The 22,374-nt window shown below is 44.5% G+C and overlaps 2 protein-coding genes across 2 annotated transcripts in view; one reads left to right on the forward strand and one right to left on the reverse strand.

Annotated features, from left to right (window-relative positions):
* The window catches only part of AK5 (adenylate kinase 5), a 179,300-nt gene extending 159,394 nt beyond the window's left edge, over positions 1-19,906 (reverse strand). Inside the window, exon 1 of the mRNA XM_031968858.1 lies at positions 19,660-19,906. The gene's annotated coding sequence lies outside the window, so the exon portion shown is untranslated. The remainder of the gene's footprint in view (positions 1-19,659) is intronic.
* PIGK (phosphatidylinositol glycan anchor biosynthesis class K) overlaps positions 1-22,374 on the forward strand; it is a 62,948-nt gene that overhangs the window by 107 nt on the left and 40,467 nt on the right. Inside the window, exons 1-3 of the mRNA XM_031967352.1 lie at positions 1-32; positions 15,631-15,765; positions 16,007-16,119. The exon at positions 1-32 is cut by the window's left edge and continues 107 nt beyond it. Of these exons, the coding sequence (XP_031823212.1) occupies positions 1-32; positions 15,631-15,765; positions 16,007-16,119 (280 nt within the window). The remainder of the gene's footprint in view (positions 33-15,630; positions 15,766-16,006; positions 16,120-22,374) is intronic.

The raw sequence follows: 22,374 nt of genomic DNA on the forward strand, positions 1-22,374 counted from the left end.
CAGCCATGGGGGACAGCAGTGTTTCCTGGTCTGTAAGCATTTCCAAGCCGTCTGACCTGCTTTCTGACCAGGCACCGTCCTAGGCACAAAGGGATGCAAAGAAACAAGGAAACCTCTTCTGCTCTCAAGAAGCTTACCTTCAACTGGACAGAGGGGCAGGGGATGATGGTGGTTAGGTGGCCTAGACGAGAGACCCCTGGCTCTGGAGCCATACCCTGAGTTCAAGTGCAACCTGGGATGCTAATTGTATGTGTGGCCTTGGTAAGTCACTAACACTCAGGACCCTGTTTTCTCATCTCTAAAAGGAGGGGATGTGAACTCTTGGCCTTTGAGAGGCTTCCAACTGTGGCATTTACTAGTAACACTCCTAAAAAGGTGCCGTGCTTGCTTTTTTTTGGGGGGGGGGTGGGGAGCTTGTTAAACATTTACCAGCACCTCACCGACTATTTTCCTCTAACAAGCATCCCCATCATGAATCCTTCATGTCAGTGCCTTTGTGAGGCGGGCTTTCAGAGGCTAGATCGGTGTGTCCTCCCAAGCTGGAAGGCTTCAAGTACACACCGTGTAAAATACGTTGTTTTCTCAGAACCAACTGAGCCGAGCTTGAAGAGGCTCATCGCAGACATTTGGCCACTGCACCAAAACTGGAGCGGGCCTCCTCAGTACCATGGATCAGAGTCAGGGCACTGAAGGAAATGTAGACTTCATCCGGTTTAATTCCCCCCATTTTACAGATGAAGAAACTAGGCCTGATGATTTGCTCATGACCACAGCACCAGGAAATCTCAGGCAGGTCTCGGGTTAATGTAGTTCTTCCCCATTATTGATCACAAAATAAAAAATTTTGATTGCATCAAATTAAAAAGCCTTTGTACAAACAAAACTAATGCAGATAAGATTAGAAGGGAAGCAACAAACTGGGAAAATAGCTTCACAGTTAAAGGTTCTGAGAAAGGCCTCATTTCCAAAATATGTAGAGAATTGACTCTAATTTATAAGAAATCAAGCCATTCTCCAATTGAGAAATGTCAAAGGATATGAAATTTTCAGAGGATGAAATTGAAACTATTTCCACTCATATGAAAGTGTTCCAAATCACTATTGATCAGAGAAATGTAAATTAAGACAGCTCTGAGATACCACTACACCCCTGTCAGACTGGCTAAGATGACAGGAAAAAATAATGATGAGTGTTGGAGGGGATGTGGGAAAACTGGGACACTGATACATTGTTGGTGGAGCTGTGAACGAATCCAACCATTCTGGAGAGCAATCTGGAATTATGCCCCAAAAGTTATCAAATTGTGCATACCCTTTGACCCAGCAGTGTTACTACTGGGCGTATACCCCAAAGAGATACTAAAAAAGGGCAAGGGACCTGTCTGTGCCAAAATGTTTGTGGCGGCCCTGTTTGTAGTGGCTCAAAACTGGAAACTGAATGGATGCCCTTCAATTGGAGAATGGTTAGGTAAATGGTGGTATGTGAACGTTATGGAATATAATTGTAAGAAATGACCAGCAGGATGAATACAGAGAGGCTTGGAGAGACTTACATGAACTGATGCTAAGTGAAATGAGCAGAACCAGGAGATCATTATACCCTTCAACAATGACACTGTATGAGGATGGATTCTGATGGAAGTGGATTTCTTTGATAAAGAGAAGATCTAACTCAGTTTCAATTGATCAAGGATGGACAGAAGCAGCTACACCCAAAGAAAGAACACTAGGAAATGAATGTAAACTGTTTGCATTTTTGTTTTTCCTCCCGTGTTATTTCTACCTTCTGAATCCAGTTCTCCCTGAAAAACAAGAGAACTGTTCTGTTCTGCACACAGATATTGTATCTAGGATATACTGTGACCTATTTAACATGTATAGGACTGCCTGCCATCTGGGGGAGGGGGTGAAGGGAGGGAGGGGAAAAATCGGAACAGAAGTGAGTGCAAGGTTTAATGTTGTAAAAAATTACCCTGGCATGGGTTCTGTCAAGAAAAAGTTATTAAAAAAAAAAAGAAAAGAAATAATGATGTGAACAAAAAAAATGTAGTTCTTCCACGCTGCCCACTCTGCTTCTCTCCATACTTGGCTGCCTTTCTCTAGTCCAACCCATCGGTAGAAAAGAGAAGGGAACACACATTTAGTAAGCACCTATTGTGTATCAGGTACTGGGCTAAGACTCATCTCATTTGGTCCTCTACAACATATCCTACAAGTGGTCATCGTGGCCGACACAGTTTGACATCTGCCATCCTTTGCAAAGTGGCTCGTTCCATTTGTGGATCATTCTCATTGACAGGAAGTTCTTTCCTCACAGCCTAAACATAGCTCTTTTCATCTTTCTAGTTCAGTTCAACATTTTTTAAGCACCCACTATGTGCAATGAACATTCCTAGGCACTGGGGACCCAAAGACAATGTCCTCAGTGAGCTTACCTCAGTGAAATATATGCACACCATTAAGTAACAAACCTATCTAGAGAGATCGAGAGAGAGCATTAATTTGTAAGTACTACAAGAATTTCCAGGTATTCATAATCACATGAAAGAATGCTCCAAGTTACTACTAAGAAGAGAAATGCAAAGAAAACTACTCTGAAGTCTCATGCCCAGAATATTAGCAAAGATGGCAATAGTTGATGTTGGAGGGTTATGGGAAGAGGCACACAAGTGCATTGTTGGTGGAGTTGGGAATGAAGAACCATTTAAGAAAGCAATTTAGAATTATGAAATGAATGCTTAATATACCCACACTGAGCCTGAGATTCCAAGACAGCCCCCAAACACCAGAAGATTTTTGTGGTAGTAAAGAATTGGAAACGAAATCAACACCCATCGATTGGTGAAAGGCTAAACAAGTTTTTGTGGTCCATGAATGCCAAGGATTATGAACAATCTGTTAATAATGATGAATGCAGGAAATCAAAGGTGAACGTGATCTCTTTGGGGTGAATTAAACTAAGCCAAGAAAACATGATTCTCACAATGGAAATGCAAAGCAAAACCACAAAACGCTACAGGGTGAATGTTGCCGGGTTACAAAGAACAAGGCTGACTCCGAAGTCAGCGCTAGGGGAAGAAGTCACCCCTCCCATACTCCTTTGCAGGAGTAGCAAGTCCATGGGACTGGGACAGAGCCTCTATTTTCAGGCCTTTTTGATGTGATGATCGGTTTTGCTCATTTGTTCTCTTCATCTTTTATCTTTTAAAAATATGATTTGTTCCATGAGGTGACATTTTGGAGGCAGGTAGAAATTCTGGGAATACAAAAAATAAAAGATATTAATAGAAACGGATTTAAAAATATGTCTGTGAATGGAGAGCTGGCTGAGCTTGGGCATCTGAAGGCCTGAATCTGTTGTCTCCTCTGGCCTCCTTGGATATCCTGGGACAACTCACTTAGCCCGGTGACCCAGGCAGCTCAGAGAAAATGTCAGCTTACCTCATTTAACCACTTCCTCTGGCAATAAAATCACAGTCCCATCTCTGGTCTGTTTCACAAAAAATAGCCCTCTTGGCTCAGGAACTCTTCCACTTGACTCAGGAAGTCTTCCACTTGAATGTACTCCAGCATAGGTAGTGCGGTGAACATAGGGCTCTGGTCTTCCTAGAGCTTAGTTGGGGAGGGTAAGTGGAAACGGCCACTAAGTCTTCTCTTCCCCAGACAAAAATCTCCTCCTTCTTCAGTTTATGCACGAATGGGAGCTTAGGGCTTGGCAGCCTTTAACTGCCCACACATTGCAGGCTCTCCTGCTTCTCCGTGCTCTTCCTCAAAGGGAGTTCCCAGAGCTAAATTCAGTCTGACCAGGGCAAGGAAAGCTGAATTTCCTCCTTGCAGCTGACTCTGAGCCTCTCTTATGCATTCTAAGCTCTATTTGCCTTTAGGCTCCGTATCAGGACTCTGGGCAATTAGGGACCATTTGCATTAGTGAAAGGAATGGCACAGTCACTAAGTCACGAATTCTGGAAACTGGTGAAAAAGAAACAAACCACTCTTAGTTTCTGTTACCATTTTGTGCTGTGCTGTGTGTGCCCGCTCTGTGTTTGTGTGCTCTGTGTTCCTGCATCAGCCATTTAGTATAAGGATGGGAAGGGTGGAAACTCCCTTTTGGCCTTCCTTCTTGTCCCTAGCATGTCCCACTGAGCAGCACATAGTAGGCACTTTGCTAACCAGCTAGCTTATGAATGGGCAGCTCTTTGTAGTGTTTCAATGGCCTGAAGAATATGTCTTTACCAACCAGGGGTGCCCCCTTTCTCTTCCTCTTGGCTCGGTTCGGAAGACCCCGGTTGCAGCTTTGTCCTTGGCTTCCGCCTCTGCTTTCTTCAGCCTCCAGCCAGCAGCAAGTTGGAAGATGCAATGAATCTCTTGCCTGGAAGATAGGATTTGTGGGCTTCCTCCCAGAGTGCTCCTCTCCGATCCCAGTCAATGTTCCCAAGAAAAACTCTTTTCAGCTCTAAGAGCTTCCTGTATATATATGATCTCCCAAAGGTTAACTCCTCCTTCTGGAGAGAGAGGGATTCTGGGTTATCTCCCAGAGTGCTCTCTGGCCCTAAGGGAGGTGTGAATTCGGATATCTCTTTCTAAACCTTGAACTCTCCCAAACGTGAGAACTCCATTGAGTACTTAGATACTTATGAGGTCTCTAAAGGTGTGAACACAAGCATCGTTTCTATTAGTTGTACTTAGTATCTTGTTTCAAGTTCTGGCCCAAAATATCTCTTTCTAAGATCAAATCAATCATATTGAACCATGCCAAATTAGATAATTATTGTCTCTATCAACTCTAATGGCTTAACACTTTGTAAAGATTCCAACACCCAGTGACTGCCCACATTGAGATCTGTCGTGACCTTTCTCATAAGGTTTCTGTTCCTCAAAAACCACTAGGTCCCTTCATTACCTGGCATTTATCTTTGGATTTTGTTCACAGTAAGTCCATGTTGCCTTCTTTCAGAGAATGTTACTCATTAAGGGGAAAGATTGTTTCACTGTTGTATCTATCTTCTTCTAAATTAGAACCAAATATATCCCAATGTTTCTCTTTTCCAAAAGGGCTGAGAAGGTGAGGATAGGATAGAAAAAGAAAAGAAGGAAAAGTGTGTCATTGACACATTAAAAAAAAATTCAGATAATAGAATGCAAGAAAGACCAGGAAGAAGCATCAAGTATAAGGTTGGCCTTAAAACTACATGTTGGACTCATATCTTTTTTTTTTTGAGAAAAGCTACACAGAATAGAGATCTATAGTTTCATATACAGCTCCTCTTTTCTATTCTATCGTGCAAATGGAAATAACCATTTTATTTGGTGTTTGTAGCTTAACAAACAAATAGTAGTAGCTTAACAAACAAAGTAGTAGTTTGAGGACCCCTGTTCTAGCCAATCTGACAGGTATGTAGTAGTATTTCAGAGTTGTCTTAATTTGAATTTCTCTGATTAATAATGACTTGGAGCATCTTTTCATATGGCTAGAAATAGTTTCAATTTCTTTGTCTGAGAACTGTCTGTTCATATCCTTTGACAATTTATCAATTGGAGAATGGCTTGATTTCTTATAAACCAGAGTCAATTCTCTATATATTTTGGAAATGAGGCCTTTATCAGAACTTTTGACTGTAAAAATGTTTTCCCAGTTTATTGCTTCCCTTATAATCTTGTCTGCATTAGTTTTGTTTGTACAAAAACTTTTCAATTTGATATAATCAAAAATTTCTATTTTGTGATCAATAATGATCTCTAGTTCTTCGGGCATAAATTCTTTCCTCTTTCACAGCTCTGAGAGGGAAACTATCCTGTTTTTCTAATTTATTTATAATCTCATTCTTTATGCCTAGGTCATGAACCCATTTTGACTTTATCTTGGTGTACGGTGTTAAGTGTGGGTTGATGCCTAGTTTCTGCCATACTAATTTCCAACTTTCCCAGCAATTTTTGTCAAACAGTGAGTTCTTATCCCAAAAGCTGGGTCTTTGGGTTTGTCAAACACTAGGTTGTTAAAATTATTGACTGTTTTGTCCTTTGAACCTAACCTATTCCACTGATCAACTAGTCTATTTCTTAGTCAATACCAAATGGTTTTGGTAACCGCTGCTTTATAATTTTAGATCTGGTACAGCTAGGCCACCTTCATTTGATTTTTGTTTTCATTAATTTCCTTGAAATTCTTGACCTGTTTTTTTTTTTTAATATGAACTTTGTTATTTTTTCTAGTCATTAAAATAGTTTTGGGGGAGTCTGATTGGTATAGTGCTAAATAGATTAGTTTAAGTAGTATTGTCATCTTTATTATATTTGCTTGCCCTATCCAAGAGCATTTAATAATTTTCCAATTGGTCAGATCTGCTTTATTTGTGTGGAAAGTATTTTGTAGTTTTGCTCGTATAGTTCTTGACTTTCCTTTGGCAGGCAGATTCCTAAATATTTTATACTATCAGTAGTTAGTTTAAATGAAATTTCTCTTTGTAACTCTAATTGTTGGATTTTGTTAGTGATATATAAGAATGCTGATGGCTTATGTGGGTTTATTTTGTATCCTGCAACTTTGTTAAAGGTGTGGATTATTTCTAATAGCTTGTTAGTAGAATCTCTGGGGTTCTCTAAGTATACCATCATGTCATCAGCAAAGAGTGATAATTTGGCTTCCTCATTACCTACTCTAATTCCTTTAATCTCTTTCTCAACTCTTATTTTACTTGTGAATTTAAAAGATAAAAGCTTTCTAAGCTCATTTTGAACATTCTAGCATGCAGACATCTCCATGGCACTGTTGTGCTTTTAGGAATTTTTAAGCAGTTCCAGGGCTTCTTGCCCCTTCTTCTGACCAAGAAGGAGGTAACCACTGCTGGAAACAAACAGCCCAAGATGGCATCGAGCTGCCAATTACTGGTTTTCCTGGGAATTCTGTCTAAGTGAAGCAGGAAGATCAAATATGTCCAGAAACAATAGCATCAAGTTATGACAGAAAAAACTAATTTTGGTCTTGTAAAACCTCTAAGGCAATTTGTTCATTAAAGTAATGGTTTGCCCAGCACAGAGTGTGGGGGCCTCGGGCTGAAGAATTGTGGGAGTTTCCAGCACTGTTGTAGCAGGCCACTAATCAGATGGATGACTGGTTTTGCTCAAGCTGTTGACTGGTTAACACCCTTAACGTATGGCATAAAGGCACCAGGCAACTGTCTACACTTCCTGGCTGCTCCATACACATCACCTTTAACCAGACCACTCCCTCTCCCACTTTTCTTGGACTCCATCCCTGGGTAATTTGGCTTTGATGGATCAGCTTTGTCTTATTTTGTAGGGGTCCTGCCTGGTGGCCCTTCCTTTGCTCCTCCATGGCGTGCTTCAGCTCTTGAACCTCCTCTTCCAGTTCTCACTTATGTATTGTCTTCCTTAGAGCATAAATTCTCCAAAAGCAGGCACTGTTTTTCTTGATTGTATATATATTAAAAGGCATTCAGTATCTGGCACATAGTAAAATGCTTGTCTATCAACTATGTCAACTATGCATCCATCCATCTGTCTGTCTAACTATTCATCCTTCCATTCATCCATCCTTCCATCTGTCTTTTTTTCCTTTCTTCCATCTTTTATCTCTCTCTCCCATACTACATATCTATCCACCCCACTTCATTCCATCCATCTCTCTCTTTTCCTTCCTTCCTTCCTTCCTTCCTTCCTTCCTTCCTTCCTTCCTTCCTTCCTTCCTTCCTCCCTCCCATCTGCACTAGTGCTTCATTCCCCCAGTGATCTGGCCAGCTCGGACCTTCCTTGAGCTACCTGAAGTGGACTGGAACTTGGAACACGGGCTCCAGGTGATTTGGACACCCCTGCCCCTGCTGCTCCTGCTTCCCCTGTGTGCAGCTGACTCCCAGATCTCTATGTCTAGCCTTGGCCCTTCCCTGAGCCTTGGACTGCTGCATCTATAGCTTCCTGGTGGACTCCTGAAGCAGAATCCCTGACAAGCACCCCATCTCTCCCCCTTGCCCCAGGTATCCCCTGAAGACACTCATTCCCTTTCCAAGATTCTGGGTTCGGTGACTCCAGCATCCCTCCCTCTTCTCAGTCTCCTTGATGACTTTCATGTCCCGGGCTTGCTCCCTTGAGTGAGACTCTCCCCTCCTCCCTTATCACACTCCTGCTCCATCGGCTCCAGAGCTTTCCAGCGCCTCTAGGAGTGAGCAGAAGCTTCTCCCTCCTGTTCTACCTGGCCCCAGCCCACCTCCATCTGTCCACGCTCCGGACCAACACGGCTCCTTTCCTCTCCTCACACACAATTCTCCAATTCTCGTCTACCCCTTTCTGCTGCTTCTGCCTCTGCTCGGGCCTTCACCATCCCCTCAGCCTCCGAGAACATGCGCTCCTCCGATCCTGCTGCCATGACATCTTCCACATGCTGCCTTTTCCGACCTCTTCACCCATCTGTGGTCCCCACTCCGCTGTCCCTGTTTTGGAAAGGTGCCCTGGGCTTGGCCGGGTGTCTCATCCAGTGGGCTATAAGCACCCCCGAGGGCGGGACAGGTTAATGCTTTGTCTTGGTAGCCCTCATGCTAAGTACACGGGAGAGTTTCATAATGGCTTCCCCTTTGGTGGAGCCATTTGAAGCACTAGTGATTCTGAGTTTCAGAAATAAATATTAAATGTCCCTTTCTTTCTCAATTAAAGAAAGGCCCATGAAGTGGACACTGCCTCTCCATGAGCTTGAAAAAGGCACCTTAGCATCCCGGTATTTCAGAGTATGGTTTTTTAGCCGGGACTAGAGCAGCGCCCCAGAATAGGAAAGGAGCGACCCTTGAACCTCGAGCCCAGCGTTAACTGGGCAAGAATTTATCCAATCTCATTTATGTTTTTGGACGGGAACTTGGTCAGAGTGCTGCTAAATATACTGGGAGTGAGCTAAATTGAGCCTTCTGTCCCCAGAGCCCTGTCCCCCAGAGGGGAGGGCAGGAGGAGAAATGTTTGTATGTTGGTTTTGGAGTTAATATTCCTTATAAAGTCCAATCCTCGATAAGCGGACCTGGAATTCTAGTTCCCAGTGATGGGAAGGACATAGCTGGTAGTACTTATACTGTAAATTTGGGCCCTCATGAACTACTTGGGGTGTCCTAGAGCCCCTTGGGACAGGTAACAGCCTGATCCTGGGAGAGGGAGCCAGAACATCCTCACTCTGCATGGAAAAAGTTGCCTCAGATGGGCTGCTATCTGCACCTGTGGCCATTGCAGATCCATTGGGACGTTGCAGAAAGGCTCTAAACTTGCAAGTCGCATTAGCAGGAATTTAATCTGCCCTCTTCCCCTTTTTATCGATGATGAAACGGAGGTACAGAGAGGAAATCACCTGCCTGAGCTTGTGCAGATAATAAATCAAACCAGGAGAGAAAGCAGATCCTTTACCAACAACTCAATTGCTCCTTCCATTGCATAATCCTGTGGTTCTGGGCAGTTTTACAACAAATGCTTCTGAATCTTTACCATTTCTAGAGAACATATAAAAGTGAAATTAATGTATTCTTCTAATTTGTTCTCATGGGGTATACATAATACACTCTAATGAACCGCATTGTGATTTGTATCCCAACGGTGCTACAAATAATTGTTTTAGAAGGTAGGGGGCCAGAAATGTCTGATTTCTTTGTACATAAGAGGTTCCCGATGACCTTTTGTGTATTTACATTCTCCCTCCTCTCCACCCCCAGCACATGTCTCATGCACAGCCCATTAGTGATTTAGAAATTAATCAGCCCAGGATGAGTAAAACAGAACATTTCCAGCTCGGAAGAGAATGTGTTGTTCGGTCAAGAGTCACGTTGGTGTATTGTAGCTCATCCAACTTTGCAGAATTTAACATCTGCCACTGTTTTTGTCTTCTCCGTTTGCCTGTGGTTATTTACTTAATAACTCTAATATAAGGAGGAGAAGGAGCAGTCTGTGTTCCCAGCTCTGCACTTCCAAGGGCATGCAACTGGGGGCTTTGATTTGGACAGCGTGGGTACCTCCTTCGTCCATGGAGATTGCGTGTCCTCTGCAAATTAGATTTTGTATACAGTTTCTAGTTATATGCACGTGTGTACTTCCTCAGGAGAATGCAAAAGCTTTCATTTTTTGTCTTTGTAGCAAAAACTCATGTAAATGTTCGGTGCACAATGGGGGCATAATAAATGCTTGTTGGCGATTGACCAGTCGATCTCCATTAGCAGTTGGGGCCCCGGAGAAAACCCGGGGACCAGCCTCTCTGAGTCTAACTCTGCCTGTCCATGGACATCATCGAGCTTCTATTTAAATTCCATTCATTGGGTCCCTCAGAGGGTCGCTTCTTTGGCTGTGGGCATCACCTCCATGTTTCACTAAGTCATTAAAGTTGAAGTTCAGCTGAGAAGAATGGGTGGCTGGTATCCACGTGGGACTCAAGCTGTAGAGAAGGGACAGGTGTGTGTGATGGCAGCAATTCTGAATTAGCAGGTCAGCTCCTGGAGGGCGGAAAAGGACTTGCTTCTGTTGGGGGGTCCTTGGAAGCAAGCCTCGTTCTAGGGGCTCTTAATGTGTGCTTGGGAGGTTGGAGCAACCAATGACTCGGTTAAGCCGTAGGATTTATTTTGTGCTTTCTGGGTGTTAGCCACTAGAAAGACAAGAAAAGGAATGAAGGGAGGCAACATCTGACATTTTAATCGAGTTGACTGTTGAATGTACCATCTGCCAAATTGCTAAATTAGTTTTTAACATTTTAGATTATGTAAAAGAATAACAATAATTGGGGATTGGGTTTGAAAACTGGTAAATATATTGTTTTTGCTAAGCTAAGGAGCACAACTGCCTAATTTATTAGAACATGTTCATTTAAAACATTATTATGAAATGCACGGCCATTACAATCGACAAATCTTTGTAGGGGGCAAACTCTTAAACTCCAACCTTTCTTTCTTTGCCTATCATTTTACTTAGGGCTGTAGGTGTTCAGGGAAGACCAGGACCTCTGGGTGAAGGCTGCTGAGCCATTTTTAGGGCTGCTTTCTACCTTTGGGTAGATCCACCCGACTCTCAGGTGACTCCAAGGAGCAGTAGCATGTGCAGTAGCCACAGCCCAATAAGCCATGTAGGCGGGGCCAGGTTAAGGGTAAGTGAGAATCTCAGACCCACCCATGAGCTGGGGGAGTGTCTTCCCCAAGCACACGGAGACTTCCCCTGGTGAAATGGGTGGATGAGAACAAGGGGTTCCAATGGCCAGGAAGGCAACTGAGACTGTGTGGAGCTCGTAGCGCATGATCAGAACCCACTATATTATTCTCTGGCTTGGTTTCCTTGGGGTCTCTGGGGCAGCCTTCATTTCAATTCAGTAATCACCACAAGAACAGGCAGGGGTTAAAGTCCAAGTCCTTTATTGTGTCCTTTCCTGGGGCCCGGTCAGCTTTCTTATAGTCCAGATTCTTTATTATCTCCTTCCTGGGGCCGAGCAGCTTTCTGGAGAGCCTTTCAGACCGGCCTCGGTCTCAGTGGAGAAGTGTAGAAGGAGAGATCACCACCAGTGGCCTGACTGAAGATCAAGCGAATGTCTGTCCTTGGTTCCGAGAGCTTGAGCTCCTGCCTGTCTTCTCTGGCTCCAAGAGCTTCTCCTCTATGGCTCTCAATCCCTGCTTATAAGCTCCACACTGAGCATACACCAATCATTATATCACTAGAAACCATTATTTGTTGTAGGCTCAAATCAATGCTAAACTAGATTTAACCATCGTCTCTCAATTCCACTCAGTACCTTGTTTCAAGTTCTCCTTGTAGGATTAAATCAAATCCTACTGAACCGCGAACTATTGTCTCTATCAATTCCACTGACTTAGCAACTTGTGAGAATCCTTTGTTTCAAGTTCTGGCCCATAACACCCCACAGACACCAAGGTCAGTTCCATTGTCTTCCATGACGTTGGGACTAGCTTTCTGGAGGACTCTGCAATGGCCCTGGGCTCAGTGGAGGAATGCAGCAGGCAGGAGAGCCACCAGGATAGTGGGAGACGGAGTGTCCCTCCTCCAGTCCTTGTTGGCCCTTGTTATGGGCCAGAACTTGGAACAAGGGGCTAAGTCAGTGGAACTGATAGAGACAATGGTTGTTCAGCAGGATGCTTAACAGTTCTCCAGAGCTCCTTAGTGCTTACTACAGGCCCACAAGATTCTCACCTTTAAGAGAGCATGTATAAGCTAGGAGCCTCAGCCAGGATTCAGTCGGGGAGAATGAGAGAAGACCAGAGAAGTGGTGGCGGGCTCTCCTCCTCCGCTTCCCCACAGAGACCAAGATCCAGAAGGCCTCCAGAAAAACTAGCTGAGCCCCAAGGGAAGGAGAAAAAACTTTGAAGGAGACAATAAAGGATTTGGACTTTAACCCCTGGCTGCATTTGGGGTGATTACACTGAACTGAAAGGAAGGCTGCTCCCAGAAGGCCCCCAAGAAACCTGCTCCCAGAGAACATCACATTTCAGAGAAGAATATTAGGTCTCTATATACTCCATTACATCATTGCGGCAGACTGAGTATGTGTGAACTAGAGAACCGTTATCTCCTCACTGAGTTACCACCTTCAAGTATATGTCTCCAAAGTTCTGGCCTCTACATCCTTCAGAAGTCAGTTGACTAAAGGCATTCCTTAATGAGAGAACATCCTTAAAAATGAACATAAGGTGGAATTAATGTCTGCCAGTTCTCCCAATGACCAGCGAGGAATCTGGGAACAGCAGAGAGCCTGTTCCTAAACAACAGAGAGCTGGGTCAGAAATAGAACTGAATGAACTCACTGACTTGCATCCTTGAAATGTCTTAGTATCCCCTAGGATAGTTCATTGAGCAACTCTTTATGGACGAAATCATCATTGAAATAGGGAGCGTCGTCCACAGATGTTCTGAAGAATTGGATTCTTTGCTAAGCAGTCGAGTGGGTCAGACATTATTGAGGGCCAAAAAATGGGTTTGGGGCCAAGAGAATTGATTTTCCCAATGTCCAGTGACCTAGGTCTCCTTGTTTTCATGAGGTAAGCCCCAAGGATTGGCCCGTGGAGTCTGGCCAGGATGGATTTTAATTCCAAAGGGATCCGTTGTTGGGAATCTTTCTACACTTCTGCCATGGCAACGAATATCTAACCCATTAAGAGGGGGTGTGATATAGTAGGCAGTGAACTCATCTTGGAGTTAGGAAGATCTGGGAACCGTCCTCTGTCAGACATATTCCTGGCTCTGAGATTCTGGGAAATGGCCCAACTTCCCCTCTTTGCTCCAGGACAGAATAGGAGAATTGAATAAACTCCTCTGCTGCACGAAATCTCAGTATTTGGAGGGGTTTCGAGGGTCATCTGGTCAAACTCCACTTCCCTCTACCAAATGCTCCAAAACGGTCCTAAAATATCTTTTTGAATAATAAAGCAGATTATTGTTGTTTGCTCTTTGTTCTTCCCAGGCAACTCTCTAGGACCACAAGCTGAAAGAGTTTCTGAGACCACTGAAATTACCGAGCTAGATAAAAAGGTTTTGTATTTTTATTGATTCGTCGTGTCCCACTCACTCCATGATCCCGTTGGGCTTTTCTTGGCAGTATACTAGAGTGCTTTTCCATTTCTTGCTGCAGCTCATTTTATAGTGGAGGAAACTGAGACAAACAGAGTGAAGTGACCGGTCCAGGGTCACACAGGTGGTCAGTGACAGAGACCACCTTTAAACTCAGGTTCCCTTGACTCCAAGGCCAGTCCTCTGTACCAACAATAAATAAAAAAAGCAACCAATCACACCCAATGCCCTGTGTTTCCACAGAAAGCACCACAATCATGTTTGGTTTGGAGCCAGTCTGGTTGCACCCAGGACAGCAGCATGCTGTCTATAATGGGAAGGATCAGAAAAACCCCAAATCCAAGGAAATGAATGGCAGTCCTGGAGAAGAGATGACTAGTCTCCTCCCTCCCTTCTCTGGACAGGCTGGGGACATCGCTGTGAAGGTTGCACATGGCCTCTGATGTTGTGGGCGTGGGGGGTGCTTTTCTGAAGCTGCCTTTAAATCTTGTTACAAGGCCTGGCTTGGAGAAGGGCCATATTTGGGAGAAAAATGGGCCGATAAAAATAATATCCAAAAGGAAAATGATACAGAAAAAAGAAATCATCATACCAGACATTGTAAAAATTTCCCCTACGTTGTGCTTGGCCAAAGTCACACAGGAATGAATGAGAGAAGAAGACTGCTTTTCCAAATTTAGAATTCAGAGTTCCGGGGTCCAGTTCTTTACTATCTGCTGTGAAAATCAAAGCCCTGGCACGATTTGGAGGTGATCTTGGAGAGCTTCTCAGCGCCCTGCTGCCTGCTGGCAGTGAGTCAGTCTCTTCATCCTTACCTGGCCACAGAGCCCGAGCCTGGCTGTCCCCCTCCCCCCCCACCTGGCACGTGCTTGCTTTTTGTCTTCACTGCCTCCTTCAGAGATCACGCGTTGTTTCACTGTAAGGATGATTTCCCCGGCAAGAGACCACAACCTACCCAGGTCTTCCCAGCTCTTTTCCCGTGAATGGTTTCCCAGGAGTCCTCCCCATGGACTGCCATCCAGTGGCTGGCCAATGTCAGTGTGGGGCCGGACACACCATCCTCCTGTGGTTACCCATTCGTTTTATTTGTTTGTCTTGATTTTCATGTAGGCTTCGTTTTTTTAATTGTCACAGAAAATTAAAATAAAACACACTGAACTTAATAAGGAGCAGGAGACCCTTCACTGATTCAATCAGCAAGCATTATGAAGTGTCAGTCTCTGGGCTTGGTGCCAGGGATACGAGGCCAAAGAGTCAAACAATTCCTACCATTAAAGTTAGAAAGCAACAGAGACATTGATTTTTACAGCACAAATTTAAAGTGAATAAATATAAAATATATTCAAAGAGTTAAATCTAAGAGGGAGAGCACAGACACTTGGGTGCACTGGGAAAGCTTTGTGCAGGAGCTTTTCTTTGCTTCCTTGTACACACATACATCTATAAACATACACACACACATATACACATATACACGTACACTCCTACACACATAAGTACTGTACACAGTAAGACTGAACTCTGCTTATTTTCTCCTGTCATCTGTTTCTCCAAAGGGGATAGCTTTTCCTTCATAGGACCACGTCTTATCTTTTTGCAAATCAAATCATCTAATCCTTTCCTATTCCACAGTAATATTCTGACCCAATCACATTTTGAGAGATTATTTATGAACGTCTTTCCCACAATTTTCTGTATTCCTTCTATTCTTGGCTATGTACCTTTTATTTGTACAAACGAATTTTAATCTGAAATAATCAAAATTAGTCTTTTTTATACCTTGAGAATCCTCTTGTCTTCTAATATAGTTTGGGGTCTGATACCACTGAACTGACTTCCTTTACATCTTTTCCCCTCTGATTTCTTTGCATTTCCTTCCTTTTGTTCTTTCAAATGAACTTTGCTGTTTTTTCTAACTCAGTAAAAAAAAAAAGTTTTAGTAATTCAATCGGGATGACATTAAGTAAATAGGTAAAATTGTCATTTACAGATTATATTGGCTTTCCCAGCCATGGACAAGTATTAATTCAATGATTTAGATCTAGTTTATTTCTCCATTCCTCCAGCCACACTGCTGTCCCTCCATTGGTTCCACAGCTGCCCTTTGGGCCCCTGGAATGAAAGCGGGGCCTCCACAGCCAGCAGGGTCCCTGCCCCTTGCTCTTGCTCCCCTCAGCACCTTCTCCAAGCGTCCGCTCAGCACTGCGGTTCTGGAGGCCCTCTCAGCCGAAGGTCCTTCCAGATCTCCGCATTGTCAGCAGGATGAAAGTCTCTACGGCTGATTCTGCGGTGACCCCAGCTTGTTGTGGGTTATTCTGTAGAGTTGGCCAGGAGCTGTAGCCCTGGAGGTTGTAGGAAGACCTTTGTTTTACTGTTTCTGCTGCTCTGAGATGTTGCCATGTTCTGTCTTTACTTTTTGTGGAGGAAATCTGGAGAGCCTAAAGTTTTCTCACCTCCTCTGCCTTCTTCCCAGAGTCCTCCAAGGCAAGGAATCTCGAAAATCGATTGGAAATAGATGGGTTTCCTCCATCTCCACTTGTCGTAAAGGACTTTATTGTATTGCGAGGGCTTTGCTCACCCGCATTGGTAAGAACTTCCTAGGCAGGAGTTTCCCAGTGAGAGAATGATGGGGGGTGGGGGTGGAGGGGAGGTCTGGGTCAGAGGGAGAGGGATGTTGCCAAGTGGAATAGGCATGAGTTAGGAAGATATTTATGATTCCTCTTGATTTTGAGATAGTTTGTGGCCCCCCACTTGAAAAAAAGGGGAGGGCCCCAGTATGATCTGATATGGAGGTCTCAGGTAATCCTGTTTCTTGGAGAAAAGTCAGGAAGGAGATTGGGGAGTATCCCCCAGAGGCTCTTCCTAACGGGATGGTTTATAGTGAAAGCTCAGACCCTGGCAGGGACTACAAAGAGATATCATGACAGGAAAAAGCCTCTGAGGGCAACTGCTTCTGGGCAGAGCAGACAGGGACACCACCAAGCTCCTGCAGTCAAAGGCACTCTGTCTGCCCTGGGTTCCCTAATAAAAAGCTTGTGAACGTGCCCAGGACTTGGGCATGGCCCCCATTCTTGGAGGGAGCTGGATGGGATGAAGTCCAGGACTTTCTGAAAGCCTTAGCCAGGCGTGGCTGGGTGCTCTGTACTGGGGGAATGATGTACCTGCACCCCAATGCTCTCTGCTCACCTGGGTGCCCCACCTGCCTGTGCTTTGGCCCTCGCGCTTCTCACTGAGTGTGAAAATTTGTGCTGAGCATGCTCAAGGTTGTATGGGAGAAAGTTCTGTTCTTACTACTTCCTTCAATGCCTCTGGGTTCTTGGCTGACTGATACAATAGAGCACAGTGGTGGGGGCTCAGCGCTTGTGTTGAAAGGTGTAATATTCTCTCTAAAATGTAATGTTCTCTGTTGGAGTTTCCTTGGGGTCTCTAGGGCAGCCTTCGTTTCAGTTCATTGTAATCACCTCAAGTGCAGCCAGGGGTTAAAGTCCAGATCCTTTATTGTCTCCTTCAAAGTCTTGTCTCCTTTCCTTGGGGCTCGGCTAGTTTTTTAGAGGCCTTCCTACCCCTTGGTTCTGAGAGCTCCTGCCGCCAGTTCCTTTGCCTCTGCCAGCTTCTGCCTCCAGCTCCTTCCGAATGTCTCTGAATGTCAAGGGTTTGTACTTCAGCCTCCAGCCAGCACAAAGGTGGAAGAGGGAATGAACTTGTGTCTCTGCCTCTGAGAGTTTCTAGTGCATTTGTCCTTCTGGCCCTGAGGCTTCTCCCTTATGTGCCCCACACTGAGTACACACCAATCATTCTATCACTAGGAAACCGTTATTTGTTGTAGGATTAAATCCATGCTAAACTAGATTTAACCACTGTCTCCTCAATTCCACTCAGTGCCTTGTTTCAAGTTCTGGCCCATAACATCTCCTCATAGGATCAGATTAATCATACTGAACCAGGCTAAATTCGATAATTATTGTCTCTATCAATTCCACGACTTAGCACTTTGTAAGAATCCTTTGTTTCAAGTTCAGACTTCTGACTCATAACAGGAAGGGACCTCAAGGGCCATGGTCAGCGGCAGTGGTGAGCTTTCATTCTCAAGGATCCGGGCCCTGAGCCCTGGCTTAGGTTTTTGAAATGAGCAGGAGAAACAGGCTAAATGGACCCATTCATGCCCATGTTTTTTTTTTTTATTTTTAAAAAAATTATAATTTTTTTATTGATGGAACATATGCCTGGGTAATTTTTTACATTATCTCTTGCACTCACTTCTTTTTAAAATTTTTTTATTTTTTTTAAATAATTATAACTTTTTATTGACAGAACCCATGCCGGGGTAATTTTTTATAACATTATCCCTTGCACTCACTTCTGTTCCGATTTTTCCCCTCCCTCCCTCCACCCCCTCCCCCAGATGGCAAGCAGTCCTATACATGTTAAATATGGCACAGTATATCCTAGATACAATGTATGTGTGCAGATCCAAACAGTTCTCTTGTTGCACAGGAAGAATTGGATTCAGAAGGTAAAAATAACCCGGGAAGAAAAACAAAAATGCAAACAGTTTACATTCATTTCCCAGTGTTTTTTCTTTGGGTGTAGCTGCTTCTGACCATCATTGATCAATTGAAACTGAATTAGGTCTCTTTGTCGAAGAAATCCACTTCCATCAGAATCCTTCCTCATACAGTATTGTTGTTGACGTATATAATGATCTCCTGGTTCTGCTCATTTCACTCAGCATCATTTCATGTAAGTCTCTCCAGGCCTTTCTGTATTCATCCTGCTGGTCATTTCTTACAGAACAATAATATTCCGTAACATTCATATACCACCATTTATCCAACCATTCTCCATTTGATGGGCATCCACTCAGTTTCCAGCTTCTAGCCACTACAAACAGGGCTGCCAGAAACATTTTGGCACATACAGGACCCTTTCCCTTCTTTAGTATCTCCTTGGGGTATAAGCTCAGCACTGCTGGGTCAAAGGGTATGCACAGTTTGATAACTTTTGGGGCATAATTCCAGATTGCTCTCCAGAATGGTTGGATTCGTTCACAGCTCCACCAACAATGTATCAGTGTCCCAGTTTTCCCGCATCCCCTCCAACATTCATCATTATTTTTTCCTGTCATCTTAGCCAATCTGCAGGTCTGTAGTGGTATCTCAGAGTTGTCTTAATTTGCATTTCTCTGATTAACAATGACTTGGAGCATCTTTTCATATGACTAGAAATAGTTTCAATTTCTTCATCTGAGAATTGTCTGTTCATATCCTTTGACCATTTTTCAATGGGAGAATGGCTTGATTTCTTATAAATTAGAGTCGATTCTCTATGTATTTTAGAAAAGAGGCCTTTCTCAGAACCTTTAACTGTGAAGATGTTTTCCCAGTTTGTTGCTTCCCTTCTAATCTTGTTTACATTAGTTTTTTTTGTACAGAAACTTTTTAATTTGATGTAATCAAAATTTTCTATTTTGTGATCAATAATGGTCTCTAGTTCTTCTTTGGTCACAAATTTCTTCCTCCTCCACAAGTCTGAGACATAAACTATCCCATGTTCCTCTGATTTATTTATAATCTCGTTCTTTATGCCTAAATCATGGACCCATTTTGATCTTATCTTGGTATGCGGTGTTAAGTGTGGCTCCATGCCTAATTTCTGCCATACTAATTTCCAGTTATCCCAGCAATTTTTGTCAAATAATGAATTCTTATCCCAAAAGTGAGGATCTTTGGGTTTTGCTGTAGTTATTGACTATTTTGTCTTGTGAACCTAACCTGTTCCACTGATCAACTAGTCTACTTCTTACATGCCCATGTTTGGGATACAGTCTTTCTGGTTGCCTTCCCCTGTGCCCCTCCATTTTGTGGAGCAGGGGGAATGAGAATTATGAGGCGCCCATTGTCTGCCAGGCCCTGTGCTTGGGCTTTTACAATTATTAGCTCATCTGATACCTGTAACAACTCTGGGAGATAGGGGCTATTACTACCTCCATTTTGTAACTGAGGAAACTGGTGAACCGTATGCACTTAACCGTTTGCCTCAGTTTGTCTAGAAAGCGGGGAATTCAATTAAAATGGCCCCACTTTATTATTCTCTCCTCCCACTGGTGAGTTTTTAGCTTTTACTTACCAGCCAGGTGGCAGTAACTGAGGCCTTTTAATTAAATGCCAATTTAAATAAGTCCTTTCAGAATGTTCTCAGGTGAGCCTTGAATTCAGCCTCACAAATGATTCAGCGTCCCGAGGCAGGGGGTCCCCTGGCCACTGCAAGGCTACCCCGGTGACTGAGGACGAGGGGCTGCCGTCCGTGTGACGCGTGGCCCGAGGTCCACCGCGTCTCGGCTCTTCCACGTAGGACTTTGCTGCTCCTCGGCAGGCCCTGTTCTAGGTGTTCTGAGTTCCCTCTATTTCCATGGTTACCCAACATCCTCTCCTGCGCTCAGTGGGAACACTGGCTGCTCTCCCTTATTCTGCAGTCATTTGCTAAGGGCTAATTCTGTGCCAGGCACTGTCCCAGCCCCTGGGACCTCACCCTGCCTGATTGAAGCTCCCACTCCAGATGTGAAGACACAAAGAAAGATATAAACCATATGGAAGAGGAGAAGCCCAGAAAATCAGGGGACTGGGGCTCCTGCAGAAGGTTGGTGGGGAAAGTCAGGGCATGAGCACGTAGAGCCCCTCTCCAGGTATGGCAGCCCCCGGGGCAACTGGAAGGAGAGGACCAAGGGAGGTTCACGAGTGAGGAAGATGGTGGAGGGCGGTCAGATGTGGAAGGGGAATCTCAGGGGTCCGAACTGTATGTGGATCCTGGAGGGACCAGGAAGCCACTCTTACTTTGGCCCGGCTAGGAGTGGGGGGAGGATGATGTAGGACTTGGGGAAGGGGGAGTCGGTCCCCTGAGAGAGGCCCCGAGAGGCCAAAATCGCCGGACTTGGCCATGGAGGGCTGTGATCAGCTCTCCCTTCAGAGAGCAGCCCAGAGGTCAGTGGTCAGTGGGAGCTTTGAGGATTTTCTCTGCGGGGGCTTCAGCTTGCCCTTTGTACTCCCCAGGCCCGCCCTGCCCTCCCAACTGAGGCAGCATCACAAAGGCTTAGGACACCCCTCAGCCAGCTTGGGCCTCCCTCCCCTGTGAAGGGTGAGTAACAATGCCAGGAGGATCATTCTGAGCCTTGGGGGGCTCTGCCCCACCACGTGGCAGGGTAGCCCCTGCTGTGAGCCTTGGAGGGTCCAGCCCACCACAGGACATAGCAGGGGCAGCCCCTGTTGTGATTGAGAACAGAGGCTTGAATGTGATAGAGAAGAGGAAGAAGAGGCTACAGAATGAATAGGAGTCTTGCCGGCTTCAATCTGCTCCGAGTTCTCCGGAGACCCTTGATAGCAGTCGGGTGTGGCCTAAAGTTCTGGGACCATGGGTGCTTGGGGCATCTGGGCCACCTCTCCCTCAGGAAACAGGAACTGTGGAACACTGGAAGCACTCTCCACCTATGGGAGCCATGTTTGTTTACCGGAGCAGAGGCAAAAGATGACAACTGGTCCTTCATCCCTTCACAAAAAGAGGTCCAGATAGAGGAGAGAAAGAAAAAAAGAAGAGAAAGAAGAGAAGAGGAAACAGAGGAGAGAAAGCTGAGACGAGAAGAGAAAGCGGAGAAGAGAAGGGAAAACAGAGGAGAGGAAGAAGAGAGAAGAGAAATAAGAGAAGAGGAAAGAAAACAGCGGAGAGAAAAAAGAGAAGAAGAAAAAGAAGATAAGAAAAGACAAAGGAGAGAAAGGAGAGAAGAAGAGAAAGAAGAGAAGAAAAAACAGAGGAGGGAAAGAAGAGAAGAAGAGAAAGAGGAGAGGAGAAGACACAGGAGGGAAAGAAGAGAAGAGAAAGAAGAAGAGAGAAGACAAAGGAGAGAAAGAAGTGAAAAAAGTCAAAAAGAAAAGTGGAAGAAAAGGAAGAAAGAAAAGTCTAGGTTAAAGGAAAGTGAAAAACGGAAAGGAAGGGAGAAAAGAAAATCCAAGGGGCCCAAACTTTAACCAATGGCTTTTTGCCAATTAAGGCGGCCCCTCATCTCTTCCTTTTTTCCCTAAATTTGGAAACTTAAAAGTAAGCAATGACCTAAACTCAAGGAACACCCAGACTGGGGTTGATGGGGAGAAGAGCGGGTGTTCTGGCCTCTTTCCCTGGGCCCCCTAGATGGGTGGACACCCCCCAACCATCCCGGCCCCTTTCATTCTAAACTCTTCTTAACCTCTTAACAAACTCAATAAAATAATGACCAAAAACAAACGTCTTGGTCCCTGGAAACCCGGGAAAGAAAGGAATTGGAAATAAAGGGACCAAGGAAACCCCTCATTCCCTTGGATCCCCAACCCTTGCCTAAAACCACTTTAAGGAAAACCCCTATAATCCATCCTCCAAACGCCAATTCTTCTTCCCTCCTCCAAATCTTCTTTCTTTCCCTTCCAAATCCATCCTTTCCTTCCTTCCCTCCTCCATTAAATTCCTTTCCCTTCCCATCTCCTTCCCCTTTTTCCTCCATCCATCCATCTTTCATTATCCAAATCCATCCCTCGCCTTTTCCCACCAATATCCCTCCTCCTCCTCATCTTTCTTTCCTTTTCCTCCTTCCCTTTTTCCATCATCCCTCAAATCCTCCATCTATTTCTTTCCCTTTCCTCCCATCCCTTCCCTTTCCATCCATCCCATTTCCATCCATCATCTGTTCGGCTTCCCTTTCCATCATCCGTTCCAATCATCTTCTTTCCATCTTCCCTTTTCAATCATCTTGGTTCCACCCGGTCCAATCCCAATCCGTCCAATCCCTTCAATTGGGCCCGGCCATCCATCCCAACCATCCCA

This window comes from Sarcophilus harrisii, chromosome 4 (assembly GCF_902635505.1).
Source record: "Sarcophilus harrisii chromosome 4, mSarHar1.11, whole genome shotgun sequence".
Classification (NCBI taxonomy): Eukaryota; Metazoa; Chordata; class Mammalia; order Dasyuromorphia; family Dasyuridae; genus Sarcophilus; species Sarcophilus harrisii.